Below are 24,196 nucleotides of genomic sequence, written 5' to 3' on the forward strand. Positions count from 1 at the left end.
CAAGGTCCCTAGTCTGATCCCTGGTACCAAAAAAAAAAAAAAAGTGTATTATTGTACTGGGGATTGAACTCCAGAACTTGCACTCAGACCTTGCATTGAGGCAGCGGCGGCACCACTGACCTAAATCCCCAGCCCTTATTTTTTAAATATTTTGAACATGTGTCAATTTAAAGAACACTCAAGAAAATACATGAATAAAAATATAGTAGAAATCATGAAGGTAGCGTATGAGAGACTTGACAAACAACACTGTAGAGAAGAACTCAGACTGTGGACTTAGGAGTAAACGAGCACAAGAAGAAGTGAAAACCCAAAATGCTAGAGGAAGATAATTTTTTTTTTTTTGTACCAGGGATCAAACTTGGGTCCTTGTGCTTGCAAGGCAGGCGGTGGAACCACTGAACTAAATCCCTGGCACTGATAATTTTTTCATATAGATCTTCGTAGGTAGGAAATCTGAAATGGGACATATCTTTTTAATTTTTAAATGTTCCAGGGCCAGTTTAGAATTAAATATAAAGTGAGTTTTGAAATTTTATTAGCTTTACTTTCTTTTCCGATACATTCACTGATCATAATTCTTTAAAAAGTGCTTTTATGCTAGTTGACAGATTATTTCTACAGCCTTCTAGATATCTTCTTTAGAAAACAATTTCTATAAGCCATTTTGTGACACAAGAACAGAGTAGATTCACAAGATACTGAATCTTTCAGCCCTTAAAGGAGCGAACTACTTACTAATCGGAATCACAACTATTTCTGCCCAATTATTCTTACCAGGAAACTTTGAGTCCTGTCCCAGGGAGCGGGCAAGTTTTATTGTCCTGATTTAAAATGCTGGGTGACACTTCAAGGCCAGCATTGACGGTGATAACTGGTCTGGCTCTAGATTTAAAAAAGAAAAGGAAGAAAAAAGAAAAATGTCATAAAAAATTAGACTGATGTAAGCGTTTCAGGTTCACACTCTGTATGGCTATGATATAAGGTCTATTGAAACACTGTAACAGCAAAAGCAACAGGGACCTAAATGTAAGATGAACAACCATGCCCATTTGTCCAAAAATGTCCTAATTTCAGACAAAAAGCCCTGTGTCCTGGAAAGTCACTCAGTTCCAGGGAAACAGGGAAAACTGGCCAGCCCTTCTGAGCTCAGTAAGCATGGAAGGGAAATGGGCCATGAACACCTTCGCCTACTACAGGCAAAACCGACCTGGGCCAACAGGGAATAGCCTCTAAGACACACCCAAGGCAGAGTTCTAGTGGGAGAGGAAAAAGCCTATACCTCAGCTAAAGTGCCTCGTTATACACACATCCTTAAACGTGATTTATGTAACGTAATATTCCAAGACCTGAAACACTTATGGTAGTTTCAGGTAAGGGACACTCAACCTGGAAATATGTTTTCCGCAGTTCGCAGGCACAAGTTTAAGTCTATACAGAAATACAGCAGGCTCAGGTCAACAGGACCATCGGGCATCGAGAAAGCCCCAAAATCTGTAAGTCCACCCATCCTCCCTGGGCTGTGACTGTGCTGCCTGACACAATCACTATTTCCCAGCACTGACGTCAGGTCTCCTGCCAGGCATAAACTCGGCCCACAGATGTGCAAACATCTTAATCCACTTGCAGGTGCCGTTCTAAGGCATGTGGAACTGGGAAGGTACAGAGGGCCAGGGCTACGTGCGGAGGAGGGAAGCAGATGCAGGAGTGTACACACATCGCTGTAATGAAATATTCACGGTGTGGTTCATCACACACTGCTCAGTGGTCACAGAACTCTGGGGCATAACACCAAGTTCATTTCCTGCCTCAAACGGAAAACAAAAACCCATACACTTCTCTCTCTTATTGCTGGATGGAACCCAGGGCCTCAGGCACGCTAGGCAAGCACTGCATCACTGAGCTACCCCATCCCACCCATGCGGTTTTTAGAGATTAAAAAACAGGAGGAGAGATTTTACAACACAGGAGAATGTCTTTGGACAAAACGTCAAACACACTGAGGGAAAATTAGGAATGATTTTCTACATAAAAACTCCACAGTCTTTGCTTCTTTGACACCTCCTTGTGTCAAAGTATGAGTTGCCCGCAGGAAATTCAAACTGCACTTCAAACACTGGCGCTTCACTTAAAAGCTTTCAAGTAATTTGGAGCATTCCTAGACTACAGAAGCAGACGGAGAACACGAAGTATACCTGTATAAGACAGCTCGGTCTACGCCGAAGGCCCCCACAAGTAAGTCTTAAAGAGAAGGTGGAGAAACGTGTGAATATCCTCGATGTACGTAAAGATTTAAACACATATGCAACACTAAAAGGGTGTAAGATAACATTGGTGAGGCTAAAATATTTGAAATAAGTAACTAACTCTCCTCAGGGCAAATGTTCGTCATGAACTGGATTTCCATCCATGTATGAATTGTTTCAGTGAATACCCAGTAAAAGGAGCAGCAATAAGGAAATGTTTGTCCCCCAGTGGAAAAAGCTTTCCAGATGCCTGTGTGTTTTACGATTCCATTATAAAGTTCCTTTTTATCCCTGTTTCTCCTGTTTCAAAGACAAAACCAAAAAGCACACACAGACTCGTTGACTGTGATAGCAGACAGCATTCAAATCACCAAGGACCAAGTACAATAGCTTCTTTTGTTTTTTCCGGTACCAGGGATTGAACTCAGGCCACCTCACTGGGCTAGCTAAATCCCTGGCCCTGCATTAGCTTTGATATGGAACTGGCACACATGGTTCTGGCGACGGTGAACCTTTTAGACAAGTTCCCAAACTGCAAACCCAAAACCCACTTCTCACAAAGCGCCAATGCTGCAACTAAACCAGAACACCAAGGCGTTAGTTTAGGAAAAACAGCTCCTACATTAATGTCTCTTGTCTTAAAAAAAAAAAACACAGCCACACACGTGCCAGTGGTTCACCACCCTGGTCTGCTCTCTAAAGATCTGACATCATTAAAAACAAAAAGAGTCTAACATTTCAAAACCCTGGACCAAATACTTAGTCCCTGTTTGTAGCTTTAACAATGTTTTCCTTGAGCTGCTTCCTATCTTATCCCCTCCAGTGGTTAGAATGAGTCTTGGAACCAACAGTCCCAGGAACAGGAGTGGGCCCGCCTCCCCGGCCCCCACCTGGGCAGCCCCGCCTCCCCGGCCCGCCACCTGGGTAGCCGTTGCGGTCCACGTCCGCCTCGCCCTTGAGGGCGTAGCCAAAGCTGGGTGGCATGCTGCGTGCGGCCCACTGCCCTGCCAGGGTCTGCGACGGTGACGAAGTCAGGCCAGCTGCCCTCCCGTTGAAGATGTACACCAGGCCCTGCATGTCCTCTCCGCCGTAGGGGGCCGCGATGGCCACATCTGCAGGGGACAGGAGAACGAGGGGAATCTGTGAGCGAGAAGCCTGGAAGGAGGAGGCAGATCCTCTGCTGGGCTGGAGCACGCAGGATTGCAGCCTCCCGTGTCCTGACAGCTACTCCAGCAGGGGAGTGCAGGGAGATTGAAGCCAAACTTTCAGTAACGACCCTAATTCTAATTCGGAGCCAGACAGTCTGGATCGCCCCAGGGGCAAGCCAGCTAATCTTTCCGGACCTAAAATATCTCACATTTGGCACTGGGGGTGCAGAGTCCGGGTGCAATCCCAGCACTCGTGCAGACAGCGGAGGCAGGGGCGGCCTACACTACATCCCCAACACCGTGTCAAAAAGCAAAAAATAAAAAAGCCAGGGACGGAGGGTAGGGGTGGGACACTCAGCAAAAGGTTCATTCTAGATCTCCAGGTTCTAGTTGGTTTATTTACGCATGGGTTTTTGATTTTTTTTTTCTGAGCAATAGTAACTCTGGCTCATAAATCTGAAAGTTACGATTTCATCTTGATTGTGCTTAATTTATACTGAAACAGCATAAATAAAGAAAACCTTAAATTCTGAGAAAAGGTACAATCCGAGCTGGGGGTGCAGCTCTGCAGTGCCGTCTGCTGCACCGGGTCCCTCACTGCGGAATACGAGCAGGGTCTTCCTCTGTCCCCACTGCCGCCCAGCCCTGCCGGCCTCTGCCCGTCCAAGTCCTGGCTGGGTCACAGAGGGCTTCATTTGCTCTCCTCTACCTCTCCATCCAGTGTTTGCTTGATTACCTGGCCTTGTTTTCATTATGTGAGACAGGGCCTTGCTCTACAGCTCAGGCTGGCCTTGAACTTGCAGCGATCCTCCTGCCTCAGCCTCCTCAGTGCTACAACTGCAGGGGTGTGCCAACACAGCCAGCTTGTTTCTTTTAAAATTCTACTTGCTACCATTACTGGATTTCTGCAGTGCATCTCTACTTACTGTTTGACTCAACAGAAAACATATGCTTCCTAAGATCAATAGCGTGACCATTGTGCCTACCTCACCCCTCTGCACATTTTAAAAACAAGTTTAGGGCTGGGGATTTTTTAGCTCAGTGGCACAGCGCCTGCCTGACTCACAAGCTCAAGGTTCTGAGTTCGATCCCCAGTACCAAAAAAACCCAAAACAACAACAAAAACAAGTTTTTAAATTACATAAAAGAGCCCCTCTTTATTCCCTGTGAAAGCTGTCAAAAGCAAGCACAATGTCAAAACGGATTTATGCATTGAGAAAGTACGCATTTTAAGGTGGCTCTGATGTTGGATACTAATATGAATCCTTCAACATTCCCCACGTGGTCATACTCTCCCGACTGTCACCTCCGAAAAGCCCTTCCCTTCACGCAATTTATTTCCTCCTCTGATCATTCCAGTTGCTCTTTTCCAATTCTGCTTTTTTCCTCTATTTTTCTGGGGTGCACAGACAAAAAACGCACAAAGTTACCCTGGGGCTTCATGAAGCCGTCCCAGGGCTGCAGAGCAGCAAGCGCTAGCCGCTCTCACTAGCGTGGCGGTTGTCTGGAGGCCTTCACTGCTTGTGTCTGATGCACCTTCTGGTCAGTACCTATGGCTTTCCTGACGGAGCGGCGAGGAAATGGCAAGACGGGGCAGTGACGCTTGACTCATGAGGAACTCACACACACAGATCCAGACGCGTGTGCATGCGCGCATACACACACACCCAGCCACCCAGTGAGGGGACCCTACATACCTCACTCAACAGGGAACCCCCAAACCGGCCCCTAGCCCCACATTCTCGAGGCACTTTCTGGTACCCATCTGTAGAGGTCTGGTCTGCCCTACAGCACTCTCTTACAGCTTTGCTACGAGCTTGACGTGGGAGCGCCACTCGATCTATGTTATACTCCTGGTGACGAAAGTCTTTAAGATGCTCCCTTAGGGAGCAACATGTACCTACTAGCTGTCCACCAACCCCGAAAACCTGCAGAGTTAGGAACGGTGACCCTCCTCGTGTCCGACCGATGACTGCAGGACAAAGGACCGCGGTCCAGAGCCTAAGCGCTCTCTCCCTGGACACTGGGTCCTCTGTATTTTCAAAGTTGTCTTTCTAATAGCTTTCCTGTACATTCTAGGGGTGCATCTATACATTACTAATCACATACAAGCCAACAATTCACTTCTCCATTCTGTGATCTCTAGAAAAAGTTCTTAACAGTATTCTTTCCAAAACTCTTGGCAATCTATGTTTCGTGCCTCTAAAAACGGTCATATAACAAAAGTCAACACTGTCTGTCTTTTTTAAAGATAGCTGTCATGGCTTGCATCTAGATGTCCCCCCAAAGGCTTGTGCAGTCACAGGTGGGCTTTTTCAGAGGTGGCTGGATCTAGAGTGTGTGGCTGATCAATGATGCAGGGCTAGGATCAAGGGTAATGAGATTAAGGATGGGTGATTGCTAAAGCAATCCACTGATGGGCTGGGCACTGCCCTAATGATGGTAGCATGGATATAAGGGACAGGAAGAGGCTTGTCTTCACCCTCTGCTGCCTGTCATGGACTGTTTCTCCTCTGAAATGAACTTTTGCTGCGCCACCCTACCTTGGAGCCAGCCAATTATGCACTGAAACCTCTACAAACTGTGAGCTAAATAAACCTTCCCTTCCTTAACTCGCAGGTGTTGGGTATTTTGTCTCAGCTATGGCAAAAGTAACTAAGACACTATATGTGCTCAAATGAGATTTATAAAACAATGGGCTCATACCAAGGACATTTTCCCACAAAGAGACACATAACCGTGCTCAGAACTTCTTAGCTACAATAAGTTATGCTTTATAGATAGCAACAGTCCATGCCTATACTCCCAGCTACCAGGGAGGCAAAAGCAGGAGGATCTCAAGTTTGAGGTTATCCTGAGCTATTCTGAGAGACCCTGTCTCAAAATACAAAGATCGAGGCACATAGTTCCATTGTGCAGTGCTTGTCTAGCAAGAGTTAGGTCTGAGTTCCCTTCCCAGCAATGAAAAACAAACAGAATTGTATGAGCTGGCTCGGCAAGGCCTTTCCAACGTGCCTGGGAAGCTTCTTGGCACCTGTAGCCACAGGGACAGCAGAGGGCGCTGTGGCCCTGCAGGAGGCTGGGGCAACCACCCTCCACTCCCTCCTGAGCTGCAGGAACTCCTGAGAGATGTTTGAAAAAATACGTTTGATTTTTAAGGGGGAAAAAAAAAGCACCTGTTTAAATTTGGTCTCACCTGGTGAGACTGCATCTTTCCAAGACATAAGTTTTGCTCACATGAATTGTTTTCCTGCTCACTATCGGAGACCCAACACAGAGTCTTCACACTGAGCTACACCCCACCCCCTCCTTTTCAATTTCAAGACAGGGTTCTCACTAAATCACTAAATTGCCTAGGATGACTAGAATTTATGACCCTCCCGCCTCGGCCTCCCGGAGTGCTGGGATTACAGGCCCGTGTCTGCAGCCCGGCTTCCTGCACTTGCACAGCCAGGGAGCCGCAGGGGATGGGGTCTCACCGTTGAATCCGTCCTGGTCCAGGTCCCCCAGGGGCGCGATGGCGCTGCCGAAGCGCGCGAAGACCTCGAGGCCAGTGAGCTTGGTGGTCTGGAAGCCCCCGGACGCCGCCTGCAGGCACAGCGAGACCTGCCCCACTTCCTGCAGCTTGCCGTCCGAGCCCCGGTCCATGAAGAGCGGGGTTCCGATGAACACGTCCGCGAGGCTGAGGGGCAGAAGCCGGAGTCGCCCTGACTCAGTTTCCCTCCCCGCCAGCTCCTCGCACAAAACAACGCCTGCAGCTCTCGCTTGGGAGCCCAGCCTTCCTCCTGCGCCCCTACAAACTACAGGTCCCTGTAAGACTGACGCTGGTCTCGTTACAAAAGCTATCTTTAAACATCAGGGATTCACTCGCTTGGGCTGCCTTAAGGAGAAAGGACATCAGCAAGAAGGGGACGAAGAAACAGAAGGAAGAACGTTCAGTTTCGGTAAAGTGTTTATCAACACAGAGGGAACCAGTTCCTGGAAACATTTTTTTAAAACTTACTCATCCCCATTAACGTCAGTGGCGGCCACAGAGAATCCAAAATACGCGGCCATCTGAAGAGGAAGAAGAGAAAATGCTCCTGTTTGGCACAACCAGCTGAGAGGGCTCAGCTCGAGCAGGCGCAGGGGCAGCGTGGGTGCATCTCCCTGACACAGGGTCTCGCGTGGCTTCTATTCCACTGGCAGTGATGACTGGGAGAGGCCTCTCTATATTCCTGCATTTATTACCAGCAAAATACCACGTGTACATCACTGCCACGCCAGCGACTCCCTTCCCAGGCCAGACACCATCCCCTCCTTTGCTCTCCGAAATCACACAGGGACAGAGGAGCTGGGTTTGTGCACTTCGGGGTGGACACAGGGCCTCTGCACTGAGCTACACAACTGTGACATATGCAACAGACACACTGAGAAGCAGCAACCAAACTGAGAGTCTGACGGGTTATGCATGTGGCTGGATCACACCGGGCTTTCCCACTCCTCTTTTCCAAAGTTCTCCCAAAGCGTGTACAGTTTCGTGGGAAGGCGTACCTGCTCACCGGTGAAATTGTGTAAGGAGGACATGTTTTTCCCATCGTAAATATAAACCTGTGGAAGGGAAGCAAAGTACATGAAATACAGTAAAACAGGAGATGGCCAGATTTTTCTGAGACACTTTTTACTCTTTCCTACCATTCCCAAAGTCCTCGCCGCTCTGGGAACTCCTGAAACAAAGTCTGAAAAGAAAAAAATAAACTTAATTACTCATTTGGAAGACCAACGTTGGAAACAACAGGCCTAAGTGGTTATGTCAGAGATCTTTAACTTTTATTACTTCGGTAGAAAATAGAGATTTTTTTTAAAAAATTGACTCTATAATAAATAACCCCAGCATTTTAAACTATAAAAATAAAATTTACAAAATAGTGTCATTCTTTTGGGGGGGGTACTGGAGATTGAACTCGGGACCTTGCGCTTGTGAGGCAGGCAGTGGGACCACTGAGCTAAATCCCCGGCCGATTCAAATATATGCAAATAATACCCCAAATCATCTGTAACCTCGCTAAAGGAGACAGAGAAGACAGTATCTAAGCACCGGAAAGTGAAACGCATTGAGGCTGGTGTGGTGGAGAAATGTGATCAACATCGGCAGTCTGAGCTTGCTGTGGGGAGCTCTGAGAGCCACAAGGGGTCGGCTTAACTCGTGTGCGGGACGGTGGATGAGCCCTGACACGGAAATGTCCAGGAAAATAATCAGACCCGCGAGAAGAGCACGCGGTTTCTCTAATCTGAGAACCCAGAGCATGAAGAGCCAATAAAAGCCAGACAGTAGGGAACGGGACAGATCCCTCGCAGCTGGAGAGCGGACCCAGAGACGGAGGAGGAGAGGAACAGAGGAATGAAGATGTGTCCAGTGCGGGCCTTGACCGCTGCTCCCTGCAACCAGGCACTGACAAACATCGAAGTCAAAAAACTGTAACAACAGTTTGAACAGACGCAGTTCAAACACTTCCTACCGTCCACGCCGTCTCCGTTGAAATCTCCCACAGCCACCGAGTAACCTGAAAGGGAGGCAGAGGGGAGGGTGAGGAAGCGGAGCCCAACCAGCCTGGTGGGCCTCGCTGAACCTGATGATGATGATTTCTTTCTCTTTGAGACAGGCTCACTATGGAGTTCAGGCTGGCCTTGAACTAGGTAGGCCAGGCTGGCCTCCGACCCCTGGCGATCCTCCTTCCCGAGCCTCATGACAGCAGGGATTGTAAGTGCCAGTCATCACACGCCAGGCTATGATAAATGTATCTGAAAAGAAATAACCCAGTACTCAAGTGGGATTAGAAAAATATCATTGTTTTATTCACTTTACAAAGCAAGTACTGTAGGATTTCTCTCGAGCCTGACTTGTTTCACAAATCAGATAGAAATTTAAACTCAGAGAACGAGCTGTGATAAACACTCAGGACCAACTGAAGGCTAACGGTGTCTAACAGCGGGGGCCAGTCTGGCTGAGCTCCAACCCCAGGACAGCAGAGCAGAAGGCAAGGGCCAGGCCAAGCGACCAGAGGGCATTTCACACTTTCAAGGGTCAAATGAGTGAACACCAACAAAACATACCAAAGCCCCAAACAAAACAAGCATATCATAAAGCTTAGCTGTTATTACCGTGTGAACTATCTCTCTCTCCAATTTCAATTACCGGTCAGGCGTGGTGGTATAGGCCTGTCATCCCAGCACTTGGGAGACTGAGGCAGGGGGATCGCACACGAGTTCACTGCCAGCTGGGACTGCACAGGGAGACTTTGTCTCCAAAGTCAAAAAAAAAAACAACCCAAAAAACCAAGAAGGCAGTTATTGAAATGTAACATAACCTAAGTATGCAAAAGAATTTTGAAACTGTACGTCCCTTGTATAAATCTTAATCTACTTCACACGAGAGGTTTTTTCTTTCCTACTTAAAATTCTATATGCAAATCACAGGACAAATACACCGCAACTCCATAAAGTAAGTCTGTCCTGGGTTTTACCTACCCAAATAGCTGTCATCAAACACTGCTTGTGCTGCACGAGTGGCCAGCTGGTGGCTGTACTTGATGCTGTAGACATTGGGGTCGTATTTGGAGATGATTTCGGCCACTTGATCCGAAATGAGCTGACCTAAATAAAGAATTACAAAGGAAAATAAATCCAGTAATGATTTGTCTTTGGGTTGGTCCTTACAGTGTAGTCTACACTAGTAACAATGTAAAAACCAGATGTGATTTAATTTTAAAAGTCAGCGCTAAGGGCCGGGATGTAGTTCAGCAGAGCCGCTCCTGCCTGTAAGTAAGTGCTAGGTCCTGAGTTTGATTTCTGGTACCAGGGAAAAGAGGAAGGAAGGAAGGAAGGAAGGTAAAAAGTCAATGCTATACAAATGGAATTATTAACTTTCTCAATGATAAATCCCCCTCCAGAATTAACTGTACTAAGTAAATACTGTGACGTTTATAAGCAAAACAGCAAGTTCAATGCATTTTAACTGGTTGCTTGAACAGCCTTACAAAGCATCCTGAACAAGTGAGTTCATTTTTTGCTCACAACCTTAAATTATTAAGCAGACAAGAAATCCTGATGACTTCATAAAGAGCAGAGTGCACAAACCTGCCATCTCAGCATGCTGGGAGGCTGAGGCAGGAGGACTGCAAGTCTGAGCCCAGCCCGGGCACCTTAGTGACTGAGTGAGACCCTGTTTCAAGAGAAGTAACTGCCCTCCCCACAGTGTCCGGAGAATTCACCAGATACCACAGTGTGTCTCCATCCATGGGGAAATAGCTCTTCACTGCTGCTGTTTTAGAAAGAAATTCACAAAAGCTGAAAAGCAGATCCAATTTGTTAAGTCACACAGGTAGAAATGCTCTCTGTCAGCCTCTACTACCTGTGCCTAACAGGTACTGCAGACACCGAAGGAGTTCAAGAAATCCTACTTGAATCAAAGAACATGGCAAAATGAACAGGAATAAAATATTGTCTACTGGGAATAAAATATTGTCTTTTTTTGTTCTGTTCTTACAGAGACAAAACTGAGATCTGTGAAAAAGTTCATTCCAATGTACTTATTTGTCCAGGGTGAAACCCGCTGAATTCATCTTCTTTGTGGGGGGTGATATCAGAGATTGAACGCTGGGCCTCCGCGTGTTAGGTGCACACTCTGCTGGTAACTACACACACAGGCCTTTTAAAATTTGTATTTATTTTGAGAAAAGATCAAAATCTTGCTAAGTTGCCGAGGCTGGCTTTAAACTTGTGATCCTCCTGCCTCAGCCTCCTTTCAAGTATGTGGGATTATAGGCAGCCACTACCCCATTCAGTTGATTTTAATCTTATTACAATAAAATATGCTTGGCAATTCACCCAGTCTTTTAGGTATATGTTACAGAGTACTTAAAAAAGAACTTCAGTAAACACAGTATCGGTAGGCCGGGGATTTAGCTCAGTGGTGTGGCTGCCCGCCTTGAAAGATGAAAGGTCCTGAGTTTGATCCCCAGTACTGCAAAAATAAAAAAAAAACTATAATATTGGTGGTATCCATTTGCCTTAATTTAAGTAAACAGGACTACATAAAGGTATTGTGTAATACCCAAGGTATTCAGAGAACAAGTAGTGTAGATGCTCTGACTCTTAAAGGTGGCGCTCAAGGGTGGGAATGGTGGGGAACACCTGTAATCCCTGACTGCAAAGCTGAGGCAGGCAGGTCCCAGGTGCAGCCCAGCCTGGGCGGCTTAGTAAGCCCCTCCGTTTTAGCTTTTCTTTCCATAAAGCAAATGCAAGTGTGGGTTCCCTGTAGAGAACCAAGTAAGGAAAGCACCGTGTAGAACATCAAAGTAAAGTTCAAAACTGAAAAGTACTTTCAAATCAGTATTGTTTTCCAGTTATTCCAAAGGCTAACAGTGTTTCGAGTACTGAACACTACCATAATAAAAACTAGTTATAACCTCATAAGCAGCAATTTTTAGCAAAGGTTAAACACATCCATATATATTAAACAACTGTGTATCTGCAAAGACAAAGTAAAGAAAGCAAGCAGCTTTCTGTGTGGTGTGGTGGTGCACGCCTGTAATCCCAGCAAGCAGGCCAAGAGGCTGAGGCAGGACGATCCCAAGTCCAAGCCCCTTTCGGACAATTTAGCAACTCAATGAGATGACGTCTAAAATAAAAAGTAAGTAAAAGGGCTGGGGAGGTAGCTAAGTGCAAAAGGCCATGGGTTCGATCCCCAGTACTGGGGGAGAAAAAGTACAATAAAATAGAGTGACTTGAAAATTTTCCTAAATGCACGGCAAACTGGGTGAATCGGAAACACAAACAGTGGCTTGGTAATGCAGTAAATGTTAACTTACCTTGCCAGTAGAAGCTGCCAGGACCACCGAGAAGTACTCTGTCGGCCTAGATTGAACCACACAGCAGAAGGACGGATACTTAAAAACAAGCAGCTTTCAAGGCCGAGATCAATGCAATGAGCAAGAAAGACATTTATGTCATTTATATCTGTCATAGTCGTACACGTACTAAAGCAAATCAAACCATAATCAGCAAACTCAACTGCTCGGTGGTTTTCACTGTACCTTTTCTAAAATAAAATTTAAGAAAACTTAGAATTTGCTCTTTACATATATAAAAATTTTTTTTCTCTAGATCTTGGCTGTTGTTTCTCGCGTTCTGAGATACTAGTGCCAAGTACGACCCGGTTACACGACCGGCAAAGGGCCACTCACGCCTCTCGCGTCTATCAGATGTGTGACCACCTAGGCACACTTCTTCCTAATAATCACCAGAATTTTCTGCTAAAGGAAAACTAGTTTTAGCGTCTGACAGATCTAGATAGGAATGAAGTTAGAGGATAAATTTCTACAAATTACACCTAACATTTCTTACATCTGTGACAAAACCTAAGTGTCTCGTGTAAGGTACTTTGTATTTGAGCAAATTCCTTCTTGCAGGAAGCAAGGGAAAGCTTTCTCCCTCCTAATGTACAAAAGCTCAATGATTTCCTGCCTTGGCCATGTAAAAGACCTTCCAAGTTGCCTCCCTTTTTCAGAAAGAGGTCTAAGAAAGCAAACGTTAATCTAGCAATGAATTTGCCATTATGAGAACACTTCTGGGGAAACAGGTGCATAGTACCAAGAACATGGATGCTCTTATTCTGAAATAATACCTACCTGAAAATAGCTCATGCAAGTTTAAACCTAATATTTATTCCAATATGTTATCATTCTTTGTTTGGCTTCCTTCAAGTTTAAGTAATATAATATGAAATTGAGTCACTTCAAAATCAATTACCTAGTGAGGAAAGTTAGTACTAAATATCAGTACTTAGTGCAGAAAAACATTTAATTTAACAAAAATAAAGATAAGATATTTTTAAAAATAAAAAATGCTTTATCACTTCTCCAGCACCACATGATTGTGTTTTCTGCTGTTTTCATAAATGGATGGCATTCCTCACTCACATTTTCCAAGAAGGTTGTACTAAGCTTTCTAAGAAGTTCTCTTTTTAGTCAACCTATGTGTTTTTGCAACCTTCTAGGAAGGGTTAATATTCTCAATTTGATATTTAAAATATGCCACAAAATATAAACAAAGTAAAATCTTCTAAGTAGTTAAGAAAATTTATCTGTGAAAGTACAAATGAAATTTTAGTTTTAGAAAAAAAGATTTAAAAAAAACTATCAACTCTTCCAGGCATGATGGCACATTCCCAGCTACTTGGGAGGCTGAGGCAGGAGGATCACAAATTCAGAGCCAACCCAGGCAACGTGTCAAGATCTTGTATCAAAATAAAATATAAAAAGGGCTGGGATCAGCGTTGTTCTTTCAATACTTAACTGGCATCTGCAAAATCCTGGGTTTAATCCCCAGTAGTGCAAAATAAATAAATAAATCATAACCACAAAGAAACAAAAACATGTCACCTCCAAAAAGCATATTCATTTAGTTAAAAATACATAGAGCTCTGCACCTGAGGTTTTCTTTAGTTTGTTTGTTTGTGGTAGTGTCTCACTTACGTAATCCAGGCTGGTCTCAAACATGCGGTCCTCCTGCCTCAGCCTCCTGAGTGCCTGGCCCACTGGCGTGCTCTCGGTGAGATTTTGTCTAACCGTTAAATTGGTTCAGCCACACTTAGTGCCCACGGGCACATCACAGGTCTCCAATATGAATGTTTTAAGAAACTCAACTCTAATTCTGGAATAAAACTCACAAAAGCAACAGGAAGGGGGTGCTGTGTGAGCTCTCCCATCACACAGGGAAAGGTTACAAAGGAACTGCAGCAGTGACCCGTTTATTTTAAGCACAGTTTAGTCAGTGAGACAGAGCTGAATCTTGTTCAGTCTTTAAGGAGAACTTACGTTAGTAAAATCAATGCTGAATCCTCCTTGACAAAATCCCTGTCCATCAGCATCAATATTTTCTAAAATAAAAAGATCGGAAATATACACAAACCCCAAACAAACAACACAAAACAAAACATGAGAAAAACCTGGTATCACCAAACTGGTCACGTAAGGTACTAGTTTCCCTGAGCGCACATTCATTCGGCAGTTATGAGCACACTCTGAGCCGGTTAGTACTCGGGTTTAGGGGTGACTCTCCTCAGAGACAGAAACAGAGCCACTGAGGAGACCGGCCCGGCCCCCAGGAAGCAAGAAATCTGCCGAAACAGCAGATTTAGTGTTTTTCTTAACAAGCCACAGCAAGATTATAGTTCATATCACAACCCAACACACTGTACGTGCGAGATACGGAAATGAAAGAAAATCTCACACAAAAATATTACTACTGCAGTGTACAAAACGCTCTGGGATTTTCTACTTTATTATATTTCATTTTATTTTCTGAGAAATTACCAGTGTGACCCCTAGACATAAAAACACTACAGAGTTTTGATTTGCTGGCTAAACACTCCCATCTGACGTGCCCCTTGCTTCTGCTCGTCCTACACATACTAGTTCTTCGCTAAGTTATTACATGTAGTAACAAAGAGATTTGTACATTCCCAAAGTTATACATGTGCTCTGCATACCCGTTATAGCCAGCAATAAAAATTAAAACTATGAATAGCACAATCTGCAATTTCAGAAAATGACAGTGTCCAAACAGTGTTCTTTGATGGCAAAATGTGCAACTTTCCTCACAATCCATTCAGGGCAGGGTCGAGTTAGGGTGAACACCTTCAAACATAACAGTTCTGAAAGTATTTTCCCCCACAGGTGAGTCAATAATTTTGTTCTTCTGCAATCACTGCTCTTCTTTTTTGTAGTTCTCAGCAAAGGAAAAGAACTGAGTTAAAGTAATAAAGCAATCAATTTAAATGAACTTTAATCAAGAGCAATAGAGAACCTAGAAAAAAAGGAAGGATAACTCTGAAATCTCTCTCCTTGTTTTGTTTTGAGGAAAGCGAGGAACATGGAAAACACCACCCTTCAGTTAGCAGAGAATTCTTGTAGCGAATGTTACAGATATAGAAAAAGTTATGCTGACTTGGTCATCCAAATATAGGAACCAAAGATACCTATTTTTAGTCATAAGGAAAACTTCCAAGAATTTTTTAGCTAAATAATCCCATCAAAAATTCTGAGCCCAGTTTTAAAACCTGGGAACTGCCCCAAGACTACACACTGAATATCCCATTTTTTTTTTTAAATTAAGAAAATGGCCTCAAGGGTGTAATTCTACCCCCACGTAAATTTTTCTAACCAAAGGAGAGTGGGAAAATGCGCAGCTGGGGTTTTCAGGGTTGAATGAATCACACCAAAGCATTCTACTGACCTCAGGTCAGCCGTTGATTTCCTTTACTGAAGCTATGTCTGGGGAAAAACTCCAGCTATTTATAAAGACATCCTATTTTGATGATCTTACTGTACAACAGTTTTATCTGGCTTCCTAGCATAACCACCCCATGTCCATTAAATTTTTTCTTAATAGGTACATATTAAGCTGAGTGTTTGTGACGATTTAAAGTTTTTCATGTTGGTGCTCGCTTCGGCAGAACATATACTAAACCTTTTCATGTTGAATAGAACTCATTTCAATGAGATGGAGAAACCTGACAGTGGCCAACCAGCTAGCAAATAGGAATACAGAGCTGGGTCCACGAACACCCATCCTACTTAGGCTGCGTGACCTCAAATCAACAACGTATTTGTCATTCTCTGAATAATGAGAAAGTAGAGGTAAATGCCAGCCAGAAAACACAACTGAGGAAAATCTGTAAGACACAACACTGTCGAAGAGCAGACAGAAGGAACAAAGGGCTGACCTGTGCGTGACGCAGAGGTTTTACATCACGTGACTTGTGGCTCATGGACATCTGGTCTACCACATAGTGCCAAACATGGTCACAGATCCAGTTAGGAAAAGCTGGACACAACTATAATCAGTACTAAGGTAAGCTGGAAATAAACAGTGAAGTTCCTCACCCAGGATATCCACGCAGGATCAATCAAACAAAACTTGGAGAAACCTGACAGTGGCCAACCAGCTAGCAAATAGGAATACAGAGCTGGGTCCACGAACACTCATCCTACTTAGGCTGCGTGACCTCAGATCAACAACGTATTTGTCATTCTCTGAATAATGAGAAAGTACAGGTAAATGCCAGCCAGAAAACACAACTGAGGAAAATCTGTAAGACACAACATTGTCGAAGAGCAGACAGAAGGAACAAAGGGCTGACCTGTGCGTGACGCAGAGGTTTTACATCACGTGACTTGTGGCTCATGGACATCTGGTCTACCACATAGTGCCAAACATGGTCACAGATCCAGTTAGGAAAAGCTGGACACAACTATAATCAGTACTAAGGTAAGCTGGAAATAAACAGTGAAGTTCCTCACCCAGGATATCCACACAGGATCAATCAAACAAAAGAAAACACAAACAAAAACACCTCTCACAACCAACACAAGTAAAGGTTGTTAAGAAGTCAGCAATGCAGCCCAACGAAACTGGCTTCACCCTATAAAATCCAAAACTGGGTTGCATAATTAACTCTATTAACAATCAATTACTGATTGTATAATTTACTTTGGTATGAAGAACATACAAAATACTAAAATTGTACCTCTGGAGTGCCTTGCTGCAATTAGCGTTTCACCAGTAAGGAATCAAGGACTCATAGCTATAAATTGATTATCAGCAAAACTCAAGAGTATAATCCAGAACTCAAAGCTTTTACTTCTACGTATTTTCTCTCTCAGTAAATCTCAACCTGTAGGTAGCTCAGTTTTCAAGGGCTAGACCAGACAATCTGCATAATAATTAAGGGCTGCTGAAAGCCAGGCCTACTGGGAATAAAGGCATTCACTTTTGGTTTGGGCTTTATGAGGTTGTTCTCTGAGCTTTTCCTAAGATTTGAAGTGTTATTATTTAGCTCAGGGTTCAGTAACCTTCTTCTGTAAAGGCCAGATAGTCAATATTTTAGGCTTAGGAGCCATTCTGTGTGGCAGAGAACTAAACTTTCCCAGAGGATGTTTGAGTAAATGGATGTGGCTATATTCTAATAAAACTTTACTAAAACAAGGTCCATGGGCCATAGTTTGCTGATTTTTCTGTGTGGTGTGGTGGTGCACGCCTGTAATCCCAGCAAGCAGGCCAAGAGGCTGAGGCAGGACGATCCCAAGTCCAAGCCCCTTTCGGACAATTTAGCAACTCAATGAGATGACGTCTAAAATAAAAAGTAAGTAAAAGGGCTGGGGAGGTAGCTAAGTGCAAAAGGCCATGGGTTCGATCCCCAGTACTGGGGGAGAAAAAGTACAATAAAATAGAGTGACTTGAAAATTTTCCTAAATGCACGGCAAACTGGGTGAATCGGAAACACAAACAGTGGCTTGGTAATGCAGTAAATGTTAACTTACCTTGCCAGTAGAAGCTGCCAGGACCACCGAGAAGTACTCTGTCGGCCTAGATTGAACCACACAGCAGAAGGACGGATACTTAAAAACAAGCAGCTTTCAAGGCCGAGATCAATGCAATGAGCAAGAAAGACATTTATGTCATTTATATCTGTCATAGTCGTACACGTACTAAAGCAAATCAAACCATAATCAGCAAACTCAACTGCTCGGTGGTTTTCACTGTACCTTTTCTAAAATAAAATTTAAGAAAACTTAGAATTTGCTCTTTACATATATAAAAATTTTTTTTCTCTAGATCTTGGCTGTTGTTTCTCGCGTTCTGAGATACTAGTGCCAAGTACGACCCGGTTACACGACCGGCAAAGGGCCACTCACGCCTCTCGCGTCTATCAGATGTGTGACCACCTAGGCACACTTCTTCCTAATAATCACCAGAATTTTCTGCTAAAGGAAAACTAGTTTTAGCGTCTGACAGATCTAGATAGGAATGAAGTTAGAGGATAAATTTCTACAAATTACACCTAACATTTCTTACATCTGTGACAAAACCTAAGTGTCTCGTGTAAGGTACTTTGTATTTGAGCAAATTCCTTCTTGCAGGAAGCAAGGGAAAGCTTTCTCCCTCCTAATGTACAAAAGCTCAATGATTTCCTGCCTTGGCCATGTAAAAGACCTTCCAAGTTGCCTCCCTTTTTCAGAAAGAGGTCTAAGAAAGCAAACGTTAATCTAGCAATGAATTTGCCATTATGAGAACACTTCTGGGGAAACAGGTGCATAGTACCAAGAACATGGATGCTCTTATTCTGAAATAATACCTACCTGAAAATAGCTCATGCAAGTTTAAACCTAATATTTATTCCAATATGTTATCATTCTTTGTTTGGCTTCCTTCAAGTTTAAGTAATATAATATGAAATTGAGTCACTTCAAAATCAATTACCTAGTGAGGAAAGTTAGTACTAAATATCAGTACTTAGTGCAGAAAAACATTTAATTTAACAAAAATAAAGATAAGATATTTTTAAAAATAAAAAATGCTTTATCACTTCTCCAGCACCACATGATTGTGTTTTCTGCTGTTTTCATAAATGGATGGCATTCCTCACTCACATTTTCCAAGAAGGTTGTACTAAGCTTTCTAAGAAGTTCTCTTTTTAGTCAACCTATGTGTTTTTGCAACCTTCTAGGAAGGGTTAATATTCTCAATTTGATATTTAAAATATGCCACAAAATATAAACAAAGTAAAATCTTCTAAGTAGTTAAGAAAATTTATCTGTGAAAGTACAAATGAAATTTTAGTTTTAGAAAAAAAGATTTAAAAAAAACTATCAACTCTTCCAGGCATGATGGCACATTCCCAGCTACTTGGGAGGCTGAGGCAGGAGGATCACAAATTCAGAGCCAACCCAGGCAACGTGTCAAGATCTTGTATCAAAATAAAATATAAAAAGGGCTGGGATCAGCGTTGTTCTTTCAATACTTAACTGGCATCTGCAAAATCCTGGGTTTAATCCCCAGTAGTGCAAAATAAATAAATAAATCATAACCACAAAGAAACAAAAACATGTCACCTCCAAAAAGCATATTCATTTAGTTAAAAATACATAGAGCTCTGCACCTGAGGTTTTCTTTAGTTTGTTTGTTTGTGGTAGTGTCTCACTTACGTAATCCAGGCTGGTCTCAAACATGCGGTCCTCCTGCCTCAGCCTCCTGAGTGCCTGGCCCACTGGCGTGCTCTCGGTGAGATTTTGTCTAACCGTTAAATTGGTTCAGCCACACTTAGTGCCCACGGGCACATCACAGGTCTCCAATATGAATGTTTTAAGAAACTCAACTCTAATTCTGGAATAAAACTCACAAAAGCAACAGGAAGGGGGTGCTGTGTGAGCTCTCCCATCACACAGGGAAAGGTTACAAAGGAACTGCAGCAGTGACCCGTTTATTTTAAGCACAGTTTAGTCAGTGAGACAGAGCTGAATCTTGTTCAGACTTTAAGGAGAACTTACGTTAGTAAAATCAATGCTGAATCCTCCTTGACAAAATCCCTGTCCATCAGCATCAATATTTTCTAAAATAAAAAGATCGGAAATATACACAAACCCCAAACAAACAACACAAAACAAAACATGAGAAAAACCTGGTATCACCAAACTGGTCACGTAAGGTACTAGTTTCCCTGAGCGCACATTCATTCGGCAGTTATGAGCACACTCTGAGCCGGTTAGTACTCGGGTTTAGGGGTGACTCTCCTCAGAGACAGAAACAGAGCCACTGAGGAGACCGGCCCGGCCCCCAGGAAGCAAGAAATCTGCCGAAACAGCAGATTTAGTGTTTTTCTTAACAAGCCACAGCAAGATTATAGTTCATATCACAACCCAACACACTGTACGTGCGAGATACGGAAATGAAAGAAAATCTCACACAAAAATATTACTACTGCAGTGTACAAAACGCTCTGGGATTTTCTACTTTATTATATTTCATTTTATTTTCTGAGAAATTACCAGTGTGACCCCTAGACATAAAAACACTACAGAGTTTTGATTTGCTGGCTAAACACTCCCATCTGACGTGCCCCTTGCTTCTGCTCGTCCTACACATACTAGTTCTTCGCTAAGTTATTACATGTAGTAACAAAGAGATTTGTACATTCCCAAAGTTATACATGTGCTCTGCATACCCGTTATAGCCAGCAATAAAAATTAAAACTATGAATAGCACAATCTGCAATTTCAGAAAATGACAGTGTCCAAACAGTGTTCTTTGATGGCAAAATGTGCAACTTTCCTCACAATCCATTCAGGGCAGGGTCGAGTTAGGGTGAACACCTTCAAACATAACAGTTCTGAAAGTATTTTCCCCCACAGGTGAGTCAATAATTTTGTTCTTCTGCAATCACTGCTCTTCTTTTTTGTAGTTCTCAGCAAAGGAAAAGAACTGAGTTAAAGTAATAAAGCAATCAATTTAAATGAACTTTAATCAAGAGCAATAGAGAACCTAGAAAAAAAGGAAGGATAACTCTGAAATCTCTCTCCTTGTTTTGTTTTGAGGAAAGCGAGGAATATGGAAAACACCACCCTTCAGTTAGCAGAGAATTCTTGTAGCGAATGTTACAGATATAGAAAAAGTTATGCTGACTTGGTCATCCAAATATAGGAACCAAAGATACCTATTTTTAGTCATAAGGAAAACTTCCAAGAATTTTTTAGCTAAATAATCCCATCAAAAATTCTGAGCCCAGTTTTAAAACCTGGGAACTGCCCCAAGACTACACACTGAATATCCCTTTTTTTTTTTTTTTAAAATTAAGAAAATGGCCTCAAGGGTGTAATTCTACCCCCACGTAAATTTTTCTAACCAAAGGAGAGTGGGAAAATGCGCAGCTGGGGTTTTCAGGGTTGAATGAATCACACCAAAGCATTCTACTGACCTCAGGTCAGCCGTTGATTTCCTTTACTGAAGCTATGTCTGGGGAAAAACTCCAGCTATTTATAAAGACATCCTATTTTGATGATCTTACTGTACAACAGTTTTATCTGGCTTCCTAGCATAACCACCCCATGTCCATTAAATTTTTTCTTAATAGGTACATATTAAGCTGAGTGTTTGTGACGATTTAAAGTTTTTCATGTTGGTGCTCGCTTCGGCAGAACATATACTAAACCTTTTCATGTTGAATAGAACTCATTTCAATGAGATGGAGAAACCTGACAGTGGCCAACCAGCTAGCAAATAGGAATACAGAGCTGGGTCCACGAACACCCATCCTACTTAGGCTGCGTGACCTCAAATCAACAACGTATTTGTCATTCTCTGAATAATGAGAAAGTAGAGGTAAATGCCAGCCAGAAAACACAACTGAGGAAAATCTGTAAGACACAACACTGTCGAAGAGCAGACAGAAGGAACAAAGGGCTGACCTGTGCGTGACGCAGAGGTTTTACATCACGTGACTTGTGGCTCATGGACATCTGGTCTACCACATAGTGCCAAACATGGTCACAGATCCAGTTAGGAAAAGCTGGACACAACTATAATCAGTACTAAGGTAAGCTGGAAATAAACAGTGAAGTTCCTCACCCAGGATATCCACACAGGATCAATCAAACAAAAGAAAACACAAACAAAAACACCTCTCACAACCAACACAAGTAAAGGTTGTTAAGAAGTCAGCAATGCAGCCCAACGAAACTGGCTTCACCCTATAAAATCCAAAACTGGGTTGCATAATTAACTCTATTAACAATCAATTACTGATTGTATAATTTACTTTGGTATGAAGAACATACAAAATACTAAAATTGTACCTCTGGAGTGCCTTGCTGCAATTAGCGTTTCACCAGTAAGGAATCAAGGACTCATAGCTATAAATTGATTATCAGCAAAACTCAAGAGTATAATCCAGAACTCAAAGCTTTTACTTCTACGTATTTTCTCTCTCAGTAAATCTCAACCTGTAGGTAGCTCAGTTTTCAAGGGCTAGACCAGACAATATGCATAATAATTAAGGGCTGCTGAAAGCCAGGCCTACTGGGAATAAAGGCATTCACTTTTGGTTTGGGCTTTATGAGGTTGTTGTCTGAGCTTTTCCTAAGATTTGAAGTGTTATTATTTAGCTCAGGGTTCAGTAACCTTCTTCTGTATAGGCCAGATAGTCAATATTTTAGGCTTAGGAGCCATTCTGTGTGGCAGTTAGAGAACTAAACTTTCCCAGAGGATGTTTGAGTAAATGGGTGTGGCTATATTCTAATAAAACTTTACTAAAACAAGGTCCATGGGCCACAGTTTGCTGACCTGATTTGGATGTTAGATGTCTTAGAAAATATGATTTTAAATTACTTTATCATTTCTATACCTAAACCAAAGAAGTGAAAGTTGTAAGTGACAGATAAACAAGGAACAAGAATTACCCGGACCTATGAAAGAGGCAGAATGCATTCTTTGTAGGAAAGCTGTGCTGAACACAGAAGCAACTGAAATGGAAGACGTGCCCTGTTATAAAAGCTGGCAAAGCTTCCTCAGGAATAACAAAGATTTGAGGACAGGGTGCAGCGTGTGGTCAGCATCACAAGACTCTGGGTTCAACCTCTGCACCAGAAACCAAAAGGAACAGACAGACCTGAGTTCAAAGCCTCATCTCAGCCCTCAGCACCGTAAGATGAAGAAAGCAATTGCTGCAGCTGTTGGGATCTCGGGTTCTGCACTCTCACACGCACGCTGTGTGTGGGAATCAGGGAAGCGGTCAGTCGCACGGCTTTTCTTCAGAGCTGCTGGGATCCTCTCACGTGAACATTTTCGCAGTACAGAAAGTAGGAACTCAAATTTAGTCCTGAGGTCTTCTCTGCACTGCAAAGATGATGGGACCACTCCCTAAATGGCCCCATGATGGTGGTGAGGCAGGTGGCACAGAACACTGAGGACCAGGCTTCTGGCAGCCCCTTCAGGGCAAAGCAGCCCTGGCCTCGGGCTCACTGCTCATAATCCAGGTGTGTGGCACCTACATCCCCTCACAACAGGCAGGACTGAGGGGGTGGGAAATGTTTAATGAAATAACCTGCAATTTCCCAGAGGTCTGACTCTTTAGAATTTTGAGGACCGAGCAGAATCTCTGATCTCGGGTCACATGTCACCTACATGAACAAAAGGAATCTCGCAGTAAGTCTTACATGCTGTACTTCTGTTACTAGTTCTTTTTACTCAATGTTTTGGGACCAGTGGATCTTGCTAAGTAATGGCCAAAGATGGGCATGCTAGAGCTCGCTGTAATCCCAGCCCTCTGGGAGGCTGAGGCAGGAGGATCATGAGTTCAAATCCAGCCTGGAAAACCTTCTCTCTTAAGAAAAAAAAGCCATGGATGTAACTCAGTGCAAAGGCTTTGGGTTCAATGCCTAGTGTCAGTAATAATAATGATACTAATTCACAACTGTACTTCACAGCTGTCCCAGGCATAACAACTAAGCAGTAGTCCCTTTTCACTTTCCACAATTTCAGTTCCTTGCAGTCAACTACAGTCTGAGAATATTAGTTAAAATGTCCCAGAAATAAACAATTCATAAATTTTAAATACAGTATATCTCTTTGTACAGTATAGAGCTATAATTCTATTTTATGGTCTGTTGCTGTTGCTAGTCTCCGAGTGTGCTGAATTTGTACAAATTAAGCTTTATTACAGGTGCAAATGTATGCACAGGGGAAAAATACAGTGGCCTTTGGGGCCAGTAAATGCTCTGTGGGTTCAGGTGTCCACAGGACACCCAGGTGACACCTCCCACCATACCTTCAGGGACAAGGCAGGGGCATTTCCGAAACCTGTGTGTGTGCTTCCGGCACAGAGAAGATCTGGAAGAGTGGCCAAAACAAGCCAGCAGGACCCCGTGTAAGAGGACTGGAGTATCAAGGGTCAAAAGATGTGCAGGGTGAGGAAACCTGCTTGCACAA

General features: G+C 43.2%; 1 protein-coding gene across 2 annotated transcripts in view; it reads right to left on the reverse strand.

Annotated features, from left to right (window-relative positions):
• Positions 1–24,196, reverse strand: part of Itgav (integrin subunit alpha V) — a 74,150-nt gene that overhangs the window by 23,768 nt on the left and 26,186 nt on the right. The window contains exons 5-15 of one of the 2 annotated variants that reach the window (XM_010636815.3): positions 19,765–19,826; positions 17,758–17,803; positions 9,902–10,027; positions 8,893–8,937; positions 8,069–8,112; positions 7,928–7,984; positions 7,398–7,450; positions 6,874–7,076; positions 3,167–3,358; positions 2,196–2,241; positions 778–885 (exon numbers count right to left, since the gene is read on the reverse strand). In XM_010636815.3, the coding sequence (XP_010635117.1) occupies positions 778–885; positions 2,196–2,241; positions 3,167–3,358; positions 6,874–7,076; positions 7,398–7,450; positions 7,928–7,984; positions 8,069–8,112; positions 8,893–8,937; positions 9,902–10,027; positions 17,758–17,803; positions 19,765–19,826 (982 nt within the window). Of the gene's footprint in view, positions 1–777; positions 886–2,195; positions 2,242–3,166; positions 3,359–6,873; positions 7,077–7,397; positions 7,451–7,927; positions 7,985–8,068; positions 8,113–8,892; positions 8,938–9,901; positions 10,028–12,243; positions 12,290–14,250; positions 14,737–17,757; positions 17,804–19,764; positions 19,827–24,196 lie in introns of those variants that run through there. The other variant, XM_010636814.3, reaches the window with a different exon arrangement.

Source organism: Fukomys damarensis, unplaced genomic scaffold (assembly GCF_012274545.1).
Source record: "Fukomys damarensis isolate Sample0158 unplaced genomic scaffold, DMR_v1.0_HiC HiC_scaffold_26, whole genome shotgun sequence".
Classification (NCBI taxonomy): Eukaryota; Metazoa; Chordata; class Mammalia; order Rodentia; family Bathyergidae; genus Fukomys; species Fukomys damarensis.